This window comes from Balaenoptera ricei, chromosome 1 (genome assembly GCF_028023285.1).
Source record: "Balaenoptera ricei isolate mBalRic1 chromosome 1, mBalRic1.hap2, whole genome shotgun sequence".
In the NCBI taxonomy this organism is placed as follows: domain Eukaryota; kingdom Metazoa; phylum Chordata; class Mammalia; order Artiodactyla; family Balaenopteridae; genus Balaenoptera; species Balaenoptera ricei.
The window spans coordinates 45,073,011-45,089,180 of NC_082639.1; the positions used below are offsets into that span (position 1 = coordinate 45,073,011).

Genomic DNA, 16,170 nt, shown 5'->3' on the forward strand with positions numbered 1-16,170 from the left:
TAGTCTCTTCAATAAGTGGTGCTGGGAAAACTGGACAGCTACATGTAAAAGAATGAAATTGGAACACTTCCTAATACGATACACAAAAATAAACTCAAAATGGATTAAAGATCTAAATGTAAGGCCAGATACTATTAAACTCTTAGAGGAAAACATAGGCAGAACACTCTCTGACATAAATCGAAGCAAGATCTTTTTTGATCCACCTCTTAGAGTAATGAAAATAAAAATAAACAAATAGGACTTAATTAAATTTAAAAGCTTTTGCACAGCAAAGGAAACCATAAACAAAACAAAAAGACAACCCATAGAAAGGGAGAAAATATTTGCAAACGAAGCGACTGACAAGGGATTAATCTCCAAAATACACAAACAGCTAATGCAGCTCAATAACAAAAATAAACAACCCAATCAAAAAAATGGGCAGATCTAAATAAACATTTCTCAGGACTTCCCTGGTGGTGCGGTGGTTAAGAATCCGCCTGCCAATGCAGGGGACACAGGTTCGAGCCCTGGTCCGGGAAGATCCCACATGCCGTGGAGCAACTCAGCCCGTGCACCACAACTACTGAGCCTGCACTCTAGAGCCCGTGAACCACAACTACTGAAGCCCGCGCGCCTAGAGCCTGTGCTCCACAACCAGAGAAGCCACTGCAAGGAGAAGCCCGTGCACCACAATGAGGAGTAGCCCCGCTCGTCACAACTAGAGAAAGCCTGTGTGCAGCAACGAAGACCCAATGTAGCCAAAAATAAATAAATAAATAAATAAATAAATTTTTTAAAAAATAGACATTTCTGCAAAGAAGACATACAGATGGCTAAAAAGCACATGAAAAGATGTTCAACATCACTAATTATTAGAGAAATGCACATCAAAACTACAATGAGGTATCACCTCACACCAGTCAGAATGGTGATCATCGAAAAACAAACAATAAATGCTGGAGAGGGTGTGGAGACAAGGGAACCCTCCTACACTGTTGGTGGGAATGTAAATTGATACAGCCACTATGGAGAACAGTATGGTGCTTCCTTAAAAAACTAAAAATAGAGTTGCCATATGATCCAGCAATCCCACTCCTGGGCATATATCCAGAGAAAACCATAATTCAAAAAGATACATGCACCCCAATGTTCATTGCAGTACTATTTACAATATCCAGGACATGGAAACAACCTAAATGTCCATCAACAGAGGAATTGATAAAGAAGACATGGTACACATATACAATGGAATATTACTTGGCCATAAAAAAAGAATGAAATAATGTCATTTGCAGCAACATGGATGGACTTAGAGACCGTCATACTGAGTGAAGTAAGTCAGACAGAGAAGGACAAATATCATATGATATTGCTTATATGTGGAATCTTTTAAAAATGGTACAAATGAACTTATTTACAAAGCAGAGATAGAGTCACAGATGTAGAAAACAATCTTATGTTTACCAGGGGGAAAGGGGCAGGGAGAAATTGGGAGATTGGGATTGACATATATACACTACTATATATAAAACAGATAACTAATAAGGACCTACTGTATAGCACAGGGAACTCTACTCAATACTCTGTAATGACCTATATGGGAAAAGAATCTGAAAAAGAGTGGATATATGTATATGTATAACTGATTCACTTTGCTGTACACCTAAAACTAGCACAATGTTGTAAATCAGCTATGCTCCAATAAAAATTTTTTAAAAATCTATTAAATCCATCTTTTGAGTTCTTAAATTTTTCTATTTTTTAGTTTAAAATTTTCCATTTGATTAATTTTTATAGCTTTCAGATATCCATTGAAATTCTCCATTTGGTAATCTATTTTCTTGAACACATTAATCACAGTTATTTTAAATCTTGTACCCGATAAATCCAACACGTGGACCACCTGTGAGTCTGTTTTTGTATGTTTCCCCCCCCACACATTGGTCCTGCCTCCTCGTATCCCTGGTACTTTCTGACTGAATGCCCAACATTGTGTATGAAATCTGTACAGGCTCCAGATGATATCTTCCTCCAGAGAGAATTTTCTTTTGCTTCTCAAAGGCAGTTAAAAGAAGGGAAGATGATCTTTATCCACCCTAGGATTTCAGCTTTAGGCTTTGTAAAGGTTGCTCTCTTTCTGGTTCATCCTTTCTCCTAGGATGCTGCCCTTCAGGGTCCCCAGCTGAAAGCTTGGGTTGCCCGGACTCCTCCTCCCTGGTTGACACTGAACTTCATTATAAGTTCCCAGAACCTGAGGCTGTTGAAAGCTTTGCTTAGTTCCTCAACCTCTTAACTGCCACACTGTTGATTTCTCAGTCGTATAGCCTATGCCACTTAAGAATCAACAAATATCTTGGAAGGAAACGCAACATTTAAGGTTCAGCTCACTTTTCGGCACTTCCTATCTCCATGGAATCTTGGCCCCTCAAAATCTGCCTATTTTGGTGGCCCTAAACTCCAGTTTTTGTATCTCTAGCATAGTAAGGCTGCAGAAAGCTCTGTTCATTTCTCCAGTTCTTGGTCCTATACAACTTGGTCCTATACAACTTGCAATCTGGCAAATGCCTGAAAGGAAGAAGTTGTGCAGAGTGTCAGATACATGTCAGTGTATTTCCCTTCTCTTCAGGGTGTTGGTGCCTCAAGTCCTCGTTGTCTTGGTAGTTCATGATGCTTTCAAACAGCTGGGTTTTATATTTTATTCAGAGGGAAGGTTAGTCTGATATAAGCTTATCTGCTATAAACAGATGCAAAAAGCCCCTTCCAACATATAATTTTAATGACTGCATAGTATTCCATAATATGCTTGTACATACTTTATTTAATCCATCCTCCATAAGTTAGGATTTATATTGTTTAAAAAGATTAAAACTAGAAACTATCATGTAATGAATGTCCTTACAGACCTGTCTTCATGTCCACCCATATTTATAGCCTTAGAATAAATTCCTAGATGTGAGATGGCTGAGTCAAAGGACATGCAAAATTTTAAAGAATTTTGCTACCTGCTATTCAAACTGCTCTCCAAAAGGAATATATCAATTTATACCATCAGCAGTGCAGGAAAGCCCCTGTTTCCTTGCACTCTCACCACTCTAGGTATTCTCATTTTTTAAAAAATCTGTTAATTTAACAGTTCAGGGTGATTTATAATAGAAAAGAATAGGATATAGCCTGTATATCAAATAATAGAAAAATTATTACATAAAGTTACTCAGCAGAAATTTTATGTAGCCATTAAATATAGTAGAATTCCATCATAATGCAATTAACTGTGGTCCAAAATCTTCAATTACTTTAAAATGCAGAGCTTAAAATGGTATTTTTGGTGGTTTTTCCAGTTAATATATGGGAAAAAGATGTTTTCATTTATTAGATATGTCAGAAACAGCCCACTTATCACAAAGTACACACTACACAAGGAACTAAGAAAACCTCAAATGGTTATGAGGCAGTCACTTCCTAACCCATAATCCCCTGCAACCTCCAGAGAGAAGAACTCTTTTGTGAAGAGGTTGGACAGGGGATAGGAGCTACTCCCATGTTTTATATGAAGGCATCTTATCACAAGGTATCTTATCATTAGTTTTATTGGATTTACTAAAGGTTTTAATTACAAGGGAAAATATTTATAAGAATTAAATAAAAAGAAGATTCAAAATTCCACATACATGAAACTAACTTGAATAGAAAAAAAAAGGAAAATCAATACATCAAATATTAATCACGGACTACCCTGGTGGCGCAGTGGTTAAGAATCTGCCTGCCAATGCAGACACGGGTTCAATCCCTGGTCTGGGAAGATCTCACATGCCACGGAGCAACTAAGCCCGTGCGCCACAACTACTGAGCCCACGTGCCACAACTACTGAAGCCTGTGCGCCCTAGAGCCTGTGCGCTGCAACTACTGAAGCCCGCGCGCCTAGAGCCCGTGCTCCGCAACAAGAGAAGCCACTACAATGAGAAGCCCACGCACCACAACAAAGAGTAGCCCCTGCTCGCCACAACTAGAGAAAGCCTACACACAGCAACAAAGACCCAACACAGCCAAAAATAAAATATAATAAAATAAATTTTAAAAAACATTAATCACTCATTCATTCATTTAACATACGTCTATTGAATACCTACTTTGTGCAAGGACCAGGCACCAGGCACAGGAATGCAATGATGAACAAGAAAGGAAAATCTCTATTCTCACGGTGTTGACGTTCTGATCAGAGAGAAGACAATTTCAAAAGTAAACACATAAATATATACTATAATATCAAGTAGGGATAAATGTGAATTAAACTAAAGGTAAGAAGCTAGAAAGTGCAGGGAGATGGGGACAGTCGGGGCAGGTCTCTCCGAGGGGCAGACATCTACACAAAGGCCCTAGTGAAGGGAAGAAGGGAGCCATGTGGACACCTGGGGAAAGAGCTTTCACACAGAGCGAGCAGCAGGTACAAAGACCCCGAGGCAGAAGTGTTAGCCAGGGTAGGAACACAAGAAGCCCAGGTGTGGCTGGAGCCTAGTGAGCAAGGATGAGAGAGGCAGGTGATGAGACCCAGCTGGGTCTGACCAGCAGGGTCTTGAGAGTCCTGTTGAGGCTTCAGGTTTTTTTTTTTCACTATGCTTTTTGTTATTGTTGTTTTGTTGTTTTTTTGTTTGTTTGTTTTGGCCATGCCAGGCGTGCCATGCAGGATCCTAGTTCCCCGACCAGGGATCAAACCTGTGTCCCCTGCATGGAAGCACAGAGTCCTAACCATTGGACCGCCAGGGAATTCCCGAAGCTCCGGGTTTTGTACCGACATAGCAGAAAGCCATGGAAGGGTGAGAGACCAGACTTGACTTATGGTGTGGAAAGATGTCTGAGTTTGTGTTGAAAAAAGACTTTAGAAGAAAAACAGTAGCTGCGGGGAGAGTGGTGGCTTTATTATCAGAGTGTTTCCTAAAACCTCCATTCCTTTTTGGATTGAGTGCATTATTCTGATTCCTGATTGTAATGGTGATAACATGACTGCATTTATCAAAACTCACAGAACTGTTCATACACACACTGTTTTAGTGATTTTTACTGTACATAAATTTTGAAAGATTTAAAAATCTCTGTATTACATATTTCAAAATATTTCATATTGTTTCAGTAATTTAAAAAACTGTGCCAATATCCATCATTGAGAATAGACCGAAGATAGAGCTGGGATAGACTGCTGCCCCCAACTTGGCATGGACCATCATCCAGCACATGGATCTGTGAACAGGCCCCGTCCTTCCCAGCCCACCACCAGCAATTCCAGGCAGGGGGAGTGTGGGTACTCTCCACACTGGACCAGAGGACCCCTGGGTACCCTTCCTCTTGAAGGCTTACAGAAGAGGACAGCCCTAAGGAGACAGGTGCCTTCACATGAGATAAGACGGCAGACAGGAGAGATGCACAGCCCAATGAGTCTTCAGGACCCAGGGCTTCCCCTCCTCAGGCTGCTCTGCCGGAGCCTCTGTCCTCTCTCTGTTCCTACTGCAGTCTCACAGCCTCCCACCACCTCCTCCTCCTCCTCCTCCTCCTCCTCCTCCTCCTCCTCCTCCTCCTCCTCCTCCTCCTCCTCCTCGTCTTCCTCCTCCCCCCCTCCTCCCCCTCCTCTCAGATCCTTCCCTGGAAAGGCTGCACTTACACTGGGTGTAAATGACTGCTAGAGTGCCCAGGAAGATACACACACACACACACACACACACACCAGATTCCAGGTTGAGTGAGTGAGTGAGTGAGGAGGGAGCAACACAAAGCAGGGGCCCCAGGGCTGCCAGAAGAAAGCACTGCACATATTCAGCATATTTATGTATTTCCCAGGGGTAAGGGAAGCGGGGTCTAGTAAATAAACTGATAGCCCTTAAAACTCTCAGATTCTACATTTCATCACAGTGAGCCATCATGGTTCCAAAATTTAAGATTAGAGATTTCCATGCATCTGGGATTCTAAAATTCCATGACTCTCTCATTCTGAGATGATGTAATTTTATAAAGCTAAGCATTTAAATTACTATGGTTCTAAGAGTCTATGATGTTATGGATCAGACATAAGGAAATTCTCTGATTCCAAGGGTGTAAAAACCCATGCTTCTCGGATCAGAAAGCCTGCCACTTCCTAGGGTGCCCTGAACCCCACATTAGTCCCTGCCTGGCCTAAATCATCAGGGAGCAATAGTTATGGTCACCAAAACCCCTTTGTTTTTGTCCAAGACGAAAACAAGAGAGTAATGGGATGACAAGAAATCCAGAGGAAATGGCTGTTAAAATCTATAAAACTTCTCAAAGACAAACATATTCCATCTGTGTTTTTTCAGTAAATACAGGACCATAAATATTTATGTCAGGCATATATTTAACATTTCATGTTTGGCCTTTTTTTTAACTCCCTCCCCTTAAATCAAGCTAATTAGTTAACTCCTATGCCCATGTCAGTTTTTTACCCCCTAACCAATGAAACAGCCCCTCAAACTCCTAAAAATATCTATAAAGCAAGAAGGAAGACATACAGGCAATGAGGAGAAATGCCCAGCTCCAGGCAGCTGCAGGCAGGTCTGGGCACGCAAGATGTCAGCACCTTAAAATCCCCTCCCTCCATCTCGCGTCCTTGGGGAAGGATCAGTTGTTATGACTGAAAAAATACCACCATCCCAAGGAAGATGTCCCAACCTTCAGAAAAGATTACATCCAGAGATGCAGCACGGAGCAGGCAGTGAGAATGGTTCCTTGTACCTCAGAGAGGCTCAGAGTTTCTAGACTCTTGGAAAAGATCATTTGTTCCACAGTGTGGCCAGAAAGGCTGGCAAAGCTTACTGAGGAAGTCAAAGATGTTGATTTGGCTTATGAAAAATCCCCTCTCCTGGGCCCCAGAACTGAAATCACTCAGCTCCCAGGGCCCCTCCTCCAGGAAGACCTCCCTGATCAGTCACATCCCACAGGGCTTTCTGCTCTCCTCCTCTGCCCTCCTCGAGGACCCACAGCCAGTGCTCCAGTCTGCACCCTTACCCACAGGGCACAAGGCACCCTCCCTCAGCCATCATTGCAACAGGGATTCCCCAGAGTGGAGGTTCTGCCCCAGGGGGCACACTGAATATCCCTGGGGGGATATCTGGCATCACAATGACTGGGAGTCACTGTCTTTTAGTGGGGAAGAGCCAGGGACGGCCAACTCACTGCCCAGGGTGGGTCAGCCCTACACTAACTTTTGAATATGTTGCCAGATATTCAAAATATCTGTAAGCAAGCAACCTGGTCATCTAAGTCTAGAACATAGTCCCATTTTACACATAAACACAAAGTATTTTTTTCATGGTTTTAATATACATTGAATTTTCCAGGAATGGAACTATGTACGATGTACATGGAGGAAAGATGGTACTGTGGTTTTTTTTGTTTGTTTGTTTGCTTTTTAAATTTATTTATTTATTTTTATTTTTGGCTGTGTTGGGTCTTCGTTTCTGTGCTAGGGCTTTCTCTAGTTGCGGCAAGCGGGGGCCACCCTTCATCGCGGTGCAGGGGCCTCCTCACTATCGTGGCCTCTCCTGTTGCAGAGCACAGGCTCCAGACGCGCAGGCTCAGTAGTTGTGGCTCACGGGCCTAGTTGCTCCGCGGCATGTGGGATCTTCCCAGACTAGGGCTCGAACCCGTGTCCCCTGCATTGGCAGGCAGATTCTCAACCACTGCGCCACCAGGGAAGCCCGGTACTGTGTTTTGTTTGGAACTTGACCAGTTGTTCACCATTTCAGAAAATGAGGTCACCCTCAGTCCCTCCGTTTGTGACGTCTATGCGTCTGTGGCTGGCAGGCTTGGTCAGGGATGCCGGGCACAGGTGTGAGCAACTGGCGACTTCTCTGGGCGCTTATATGGGGAAGCACACATGACTTAAGGGTTTCTTCCCTTTCATTTCTTCTCTATAATACAGTTGAAATATTATATGGAATTTTTAAGAACTATGGTGCCGATGGGTATCATTATCTACCAATTTCATTTCAAGAACGTAAAGGAGGCAGTACAAGAGGGTCCTGTTAGAAAAAGGAAGTGCTGAGAACCACTGACCAGGCCAACTCCTCGTTTTCCAGATGGGGAAAGGGAGGTGTCCTCCAAAGTCACATAGTGAGGTGAGCATGGGGAGGTTGGGATTCAGCCAGGTGTGTCTGACTCTGCAGCTCTGAGACACTCCGAGGATAGGCCTGGTATGATGTCTTTGACTCCCAGGACCTGTTTCTGGATTCAGTGACACACAGAGAGCCCTGGGCCCATAAGGACCCCCAGGAAGGCAGGCACACGGTTCCCATGCGGGCTCTCCAGAGAAGGCGAGTGGGCAGCCCAGGCCCCGTGCCAGGGACAGGAGGTGTGGGTGTGCCAGGCTGACTCTGGAAGCCCTGGGAGAGGCAGGCCAGACAGAGGGCCTCAGGCAGGTGAGTCTCCCAGGCCTGGGAGCAGAGTCTGAGGCTTGAGACTTTGGGACCAAGCTCACCTCCCCACTCCCTTTCCCCCCACTCTACACCTTCCCCTTCTCCTGCTGTGCCCCCTGACCCAGCTCTCGCCTCACCCTCAGCCCCCGTGCCCCACACTTGACAGCTCTCAATCCATCCCTTCCTCCCCGTCCTCACCATCTTTGCCTCAGTTCAAACCACCACCATCTTTCACCTAGACGTGACATAGTCACTCCACTGAAGCCAGGGTGATCTTTCCAAAGCACAAAAATCTGTCCGGTTTTCCCCCTGTTCCTAACCCTCCATGGCTCCCACTACCCACAAGATACCTCTGAATGCCTAAGCCAGGCAAATAAAACCCTGTACCTTCTATTTGTTCCCACCGTCCAGTCCCTTTCCTGCAGGTTCCCAACACCGCCAGCCTAGAGCTGCACCCGGCTGCTCACAGCCCCCCAGACCTGCCCTGTAAGTACTGCCCTTGCCCTTGCCATCTCCCTGTGGAGTAGCCTTCACTACTCCCTCTGCGCTACGCCAGCCCCATGTGGCCCCCGTCACAGCTCCCTTTGCACTGCTTGTGTGGCCCATGTATAAGTGCATTAAATGACAATCTGAAGGACAAATGCAGAGAACAATACATCAGGGGAGAGCTGAGCAAGGCCTTGAATGACACTCGAACCTCTGCTACCAGGAAAGAGAGACCTAGAAACACAAGACAGACAGAAGCCTTTTCTCAAAGACATAGGCCCCTGGTGGGGGCAGGGAGGGGGAGGGGGTGCCGGTCAGGCTGCAGACTCCACTCCAGCCATTACAGCTCTACTGGCTGAAACTCACTGATTTCCCTGGAATGGTGGGGGATGGAAACATAAGGAACATTTCCAAAAACATGATTGAGGGAACTTGAAGCAGCACCTAGAAGTGTTTTCATTCCAAACAGGAGCAGGCCTCGGTGAGGAGTGGGGAGACTGCAGGTCCAGCCCTGGCCCAGCCTGGGCTCTACTCTGGACTGCCCGGCCCACACAGGACCACACTGCCCCGACTTCCGAGGCTGCAAGGGAGGGTGTCTAGGAAGATACAGCTGATGGGGCAGCCTATTCAGGCACATACCGTCGACATACGTCACCGAGGAGAAAGGTCCACGAGGTCACACTTCACTCCACGAGGAGGGAGCTGGGTTCTCAATCCAAAATAAATGAATCAGTGCTCGTGTGTTTGGTGCAGTAGCCCCCGAGTTCAGTCCCAAGCCCCTTTTTCACACTTCAGGTTAAGAGTCCGGGGAAAGGCCCCCTGGGCAGGGAAGCTGAGCCCAGTGTTCTGGGCTTCCCAGAAGACTCACTACATATCTTGGGCAGCCCCCAGCTCCTGGGTCTCAGTTTCCTTTGCTGTAAAACAAGGGGAGTGGACTGGAGGTGTCTCTAAATGTTCCTGTTCTCTTCTCACCCCAAAGAGCATCATGAATGCCCTGTCAAGAGGCCTCATGACCCAGAGTGGGGGCCGGTCTTGAACAAGACCCTGACTTCTCCTTCCCGCCAGCTCTAGCATTTGGGACTCCTTACTACCTGACAGGCCTGCCACTTCCCACGGCTTTCTCTGGAATGTGCTGAAGTCAGCACCCATCCACCCCCCGACTCTGAGCACCTATGTGTGCCAGGCCTGGGCACTGGGACACAGAGGTGAGCCAGACACTGGTGCTTCCCTCAGGAGCCCATAGTCTCGTGAGTGACATGACCCTTAAACAGAAAAAGACTCTGGGATGGATCAGTGCCAGAACTGAAGCCCTCTTCCCTCTACAAGGATGAAGGAGCATACCTGCCTCCTCTTATCCTTCCTCTAGCATGGCCACTGCCTCCATGAAGCCTTCCCTGATTCTGCCACCCTCTCCCCACGTGGTTGGCTGCTCCCAGGCACTCTGGGAATCACTCCCCCACAGTCCTTACCATACGATGTAAGTGATGTGTCCATACCTTGGAGGGCAGAGCTAAATGTTTCATCCAAGCCTCTCCACAGTCTTGCTAGATAGATCTATTAGCCCATTTTACAGATGAGGAAACTGAGGCCCAGGAAGGCAAAATGACTTCTCCTGAGTAACACACTTAGAAACGGACCTGGGATTCGATCGCAGGGCTGGTGATTCCAGACTACAGTCCTCAGCCAGGGCTGCAGTGATCATCCCACACCCCACCCACAGGGTTGCCCAGAGGCCCAGAGAGGCCATTCCTAGGGGGAAGGAAGTGCACACTCCCTGAGGAGCATCCCTCAGTTACTCTATTGTAAGATGTCAGGGCTAAAATGGCCCTGAAAGATAATCTAATCTCAGCCTCCTATTTTACAGAAAAGGGATACTGAGACCCACAGAGAGCAAGGGGCTTGTCCACATTTATACAGCCAGTGGCCAAGTCAGGATCAGACCCAATTCTCCAGAGTCTCCATCAGGCATTCACCCCATGGCACCTCACTGCTACCTCTTAAAGGCAGCTGGAGAGGGTAACACTCTCCCTAGTGTTCTGGCAGAAATGGGACATTCACGGGACAACTTGGTTTATGAATGTATCTTAAAGCTTCTCCCATGAGCTCTGCCAGGCAGGGATCATCGAGAGATAAGGAAACTGAGTCTGGGAGGTGATGAGAGCCATGCCCGGATTCAAGCCAGGTCTGTCTGGGGTAAAGCCCCGGCCGTCTCCAGGGTGCTGGGCTGCTGGCCTCCACAACGTGGCACTTCGCGTGTACACAGATGATCTCATCTGTCCTCACCGAGGCCTGTGGCTAGCACTGACCTGCATTCCTGATGCCAGCTCAGTGCCCAGCATCTTTTCTTCAGACCAACCCTGACATCACAGTGTACCATCCTGACGGATGAATCTGGTTAAAGGATGAGGTGAATAGAAAATGGGCCAGAGGGCCTCCTGGGGCTCAGGGCGTGATTTCCCCAAAGCCCTCCTGCTTTCTTCTCACCATCGCACTGCCACGTTTTGCCTGGTGAGCCGCGGCAGCTCACTGCCAAGCATGGGGACCCCGTCAGCGGACAGGCCGTGAATGAGTGCAGTGTTTGGGACCAGTCAACAAGATGGATGTTGTTTCGGTTCGGCTCCGTGCACCGTAAACATTCTGTGGCAGACGCAGCTCCAGGTGGCTCGCTGGCTCGCGCTCGGCAGCTGGGCCAGCCTGCAAAGGCCCATTAACATGGACATAAACAAGGAGGGCTGGGGGATGGAAGGCAGGAGGCCGCTGGGGTCTGTCCCACTTTCGGAGACAAGAACACAAAGACAGAAATCCAGGAGCCAGGCTGGAGGTGGTGGCAGCCGGGTGGGGAGGAACGAGGCCCCGCCTGGTTCCAATCTTCGCTCTGACGCACATACCGGGTGACTTTTGTTTTGACAAAACTCACACCTTGTCCAGGCCTCAGCCTCCTCATCTGGAGAAACAGGAAAGGGCTCCACTGTCGGCTGCAAGGAGGCCCTCAGAAATGCTTGATGAAGGAGCTGACTGCACCAGCAGCTGCTTGAGGACAAGAACTACATCCGATCCATTTTGGCCCAGTGATTAACAGCGCGGGCTTCAGAGACAGACAACTTACCTGGTCTGGAATCCGAACTCTGCCGTTCACCCACTGATGTGTTCTTGGCCAGGTAACCCAACCTCTCTGAACCTCCCTTATCTGTAAGATTCAAATGATCATACCTGTTGCACCAGCAGTGGTGAGGGGCAAATGAGACAATGCTCACAGGCGTTTTATAATGCAGTAATAAAAGGTCACTCTCATTCTGTTAGGATTTGTATGCCCCACATCTCACAGAGCCTTGCCCGGAGCAGGCTCTCAGGATGAAGCGGGTGGCCAAGGCTGGGGAGTGGCCAGGTCTTCTGGATTCTCCCCTCCCGGTCCAAGATGATCTCTGGATCCCTGACCAAGCGCTCAGCCTGCCAGGCGCCCATGTGGGCCTCACAGCCTGGCCCCAGACATCAAGCCCCAGGCCCGTGTGGGAGGCTGTCCAACTTAACGAACATCAATTCTCAAGTGCCAGCTGGCCGAAAATCAATGTGTCAAATGACCAATTCATCAAAAGCCAATTAGCCACAAATTACTTCGCCAAGTGGCTACATTCCCAAATTACCTCAACAGTTACCCAAAACTTATTTATTTTAGCCATTTATAAAGATGACAACCATTTGTGTTGGAGGAGATGGTTTTAGTTTTAGTTAATAAGTTTTGATTTTGTGTTCAGAGCAGCATTTTAAAGAATATTAAGCTGGTCAAAATCAAGGATCATGGGTTGGTTTAGTCCTCTTATTTAGTATTTACTATTCAGTGTATTTCATTATCAGTTATCAAATGTCAATGTTTCATACAGGAAATCTTGAAGTTATATTGTGCAGTAGGTTGAATGGTGGCTCCTGAAAAAGACATGTCCATTTCAAATTTCTGGAACCTGGGAATGTGATCTTATTTGGAAAAAGGGTCTTTTTAGATGTAATGAAGTTAAAGATTTTGAGCTGAAGAGATTATCCTGGTGGGTCCTAAATCCAGTGAAAAGGATCCATATGAGGAGAGACACAGGAGACGACATGACCACAGGGGCAGAGACGGGAGCAACACAGCCACAAGTCATGGAATGCCAACAGCCACCAGAAGCTGGAACAGGCAAAGAATGCATGCTCCCCGCAAGCCTCCAGAGCCAGCACCTTGATGCCAGAATCTTCCACAGCTGTGAGAATAAACTTCCGTTGTTTTTTAAGCACCAAGTTTGTGCTAATTTGTTATGGCAGCCTCAGGAAACTAATACACATTTCTTTCATCATTATTTAATGTCATTTTCTGTTTTGCCTATTACTTTTTTTGGAGGGGGGGATTCTTTTGCTAATTTCTCAAAAAACTTGTTAACTTTAGTTTGTCTGTTTCTAGCAATTAACACACAATGGTGATAGGGCTGCTTACGCCACTTCTTAGTTTATTTATTACTTTAAGTATCTTTTAGTACTTTTTATGGTTTACAACCAACTTCTTTTACTCTTTACAATTTCGCATTTATGGTTAAAGTATCAAATTTGATACCAACTCTTTTAAAAAAACTAATGAATCAAATCCAGCAATATATGAAAAGGATGATTCATCATGACCAAGTGAGGTTTATCCTCAGAATGTAAGGTTCTAGATTAATCAGCATAATTCACTAAATCAAAAGAATGAAGGAGAAGAGACTTATGATCAGCTCAACTGATGCAGAAAAAAAATTCACGATAAAAATTCTCAGCACACTAGGAAAAGAAATGAATGTCCTCAATATAATAAAGTACATCAATGATAAACTACAGCTAACATCAAGCTTAACAGTGAAACACTGAATGCTTTCTTCTAAGATTGGGAAAAAGTAAGGATGTCGATACTCACCACTTCTATTCAACATATTAGAGGTCCCACAGCTAGTACAATTAGGGAAGGAAAGAAGATGGCATGAAAATAGAAAAAGAAGCATAACTCTTTACTCTCAGATGACATGATTACTTACATGGAAATTCCTAAGAAATCTCCAAAAAGAAAAACATGGAAAGAATAAATTAATTTAGCAGTGTCACAGGATACAAGGTCAACATGTAAAAACAATTATAATTCTACATACTAGAGGAATTAATGGGGAAATAGAATTTAAAAAGCAATCTCGGGCTTCCCTGGTGGCGCAGTGGTTGAGAATCTGCCTGCCAATGCAGGGGACACGGGTTCGAGCCCTGGTCTGGGAGGATCCCACATGCCGCGGAGCAACTGGGCCCGTGAGCCACAACTACTGAGCCTGCGCGTCTGGAGCCTGTGCTCCACAACAAAAGAGGCTGCGATAGTGAGAGGCCCGTGCACCACGATGAAGAGTAGCCCCCACTTGCTGCAACTGGAGAAGGCCCTTGCACAGGAACGAAGACCCAACACAGCCAAAGATAAATAAATGAATAAATAAATAAAAATTTTTAAAAAAAAGCTATCTCACATATAATAACATCAAAAAAACATAAAATTGTTGGGAACAAAGTTAAAGTTTTGTAAGACCTTTACACTGAAAACTATTAACACTGCTGAGAGAAAGTAATCAACACCTAAATAAACAAGGAGAGATACTATGTTCATGGATGGAAGATTCAATATTGTTAAGATGTCAATTCTATCCAAGTTAATCTATACATTTAATGTCATCCCAATCAAAGTTCTAGCTGGTTTTTTGGTAAAGCTTGACTAGTTAATTCTAAAATATATATGAAAATATTAAGGACCTAGAATAGCCAAAACAATATTGAAAATGAAGTACAAAGTTGGGGGCTCACACTATCTGATTCAAGACATTCTATAAAGCTACAGTCATCAAGACAGCGTGGTACTGGCATAAGAATAGATGAATACACATAGATCAGTGGAAAAAACAGAAAGCCCACAAATGAACCCACATTAATATGGTCAACTGATTTTTCCCTAAAGTGCCAAGACAACCAATAAGGGAAAGAAGTCTCTTCAACACATGTTGCTAGAATAACTGGATACCTATATGGAAAAGATGAACATTGACCCTTATCTCACACTGTACCCAAAAATTAATTCATAATGCATCATCAACCTGAATTTAAAGCTAAAACCATAAAACTTCTAGAATAGAGTATACCTCAAGACAGGCAAAAGTTTCTTTAAAAAAGCAGGAAACAAAAGAAAAAGTCGATAAACTAGACTGATTCAAAATTTAAAATCTTTGTTCTTTAAGAAACACCATTTAGAAAATGAAAAGGCAAGGCAGATAATGGGAGAAAATATTCCCTACACATATACCTAACAAGACTTGTATCCTGAATATATAAAGAACTCTCACAACTCAATAATAAAAGGATAAATAACCCAATTGAAAAATGGACAAAGGACATGAATAGATTTCTCAAAAGAAGATATGCACATAGGAAGATCCAAAGATGCTTTGCATCTCTAATCATCAGGGAAACTAAAGTAAAACCAGGGGACAATAGCAACACTGGCTTATTGGAATGTGGGTAACTGGACACTCACTGAAGGGCTAATGATTGCTGCTATAATGAAGGACTGTCTTCCTGCTGGCCAGTTCTGAAGAGAAAACAAAATGCAAGTCCAGCTTCCTGCAGCTCCAGGTCTGGATGACACACCTGGCTTCATTTGTATGGACCTCCTTTTCCTCCTAGCAGGAAAAAGTCAGAAAAACCTCCTAGAGGAGATGACTTGAGCTAAATACTGAAAGATTACTTGCCAGGAAGGCAGGGCATGAACAGCATCAAAAATGCAAGGACCAGACATGCAAGAGCAGGAGGTATCGGGAGCTTTGAGTATTTCAGAGCTGGGATTAGGAAGCCCAGGAATTAAGATGAGCAGGGGCTGGAGCAGCTGGGGCCCGGTGGGCCACCTCAGTAACCTTGGACTTTATCCTCTATCATGATGGAGTCACAGATTCTGTCACTTGGTCCAGTTCTGGACCAAGTCCCAACATGCAAACTGTATTATCCATTCGTTCTTCATTGACTCAAGTATTCATTCAACAAACATTTACTAGGCACCTGCTGTTGACATTCTTGTCTCCCCAGCCTAGAGAGCACCCTGCATTCCCAGCCCTGGCTCTTTCTCTGGGATATACAGCCACTATAGAGTGAACTCCTATTAGGTGCCAGGTGCTGGGCCCAATACTATATAAGCAAAATCTTATTTAATTTTCATGTATTCTCCGTTTTGCAGATGAAGAAATGAGAGGCTCAGAGAAGAAACTG

The 16,170-nt window shown here is 45.0% G+C and overlaps 1 protein-coding gene across 3 annotated transcripts in view; it reads right to left on the reverse strand.

The window, feature by feature from the left end:
• Positions 1–16,170, reverse strand: part of GLIS1 (GLIS family zinc finger 1) — a 226,475-nt gene that overhangs the window by 98,849 nt on the left and 111,456 nt on the right. Inside the window, exon 1 of one of the 3 annotated variants that reach the window (XM_059898606.1) lies at positions 4,114–4,146. The exons of the other annotated variants lie outside the window; for them this stretch is intronic. Within the exon in view, the coding sequence (XP_059754589.1) occupies position 4,114 (1 nt within the window). The 5' untranslated portion in view covers positions 4,115–4,146. Of the gene's footprint in view, positions 1–4,113; positions 4,147–16,170 lie in introns of those variants that run through there. 3 annotated transcript variants of the gene reach the window in all.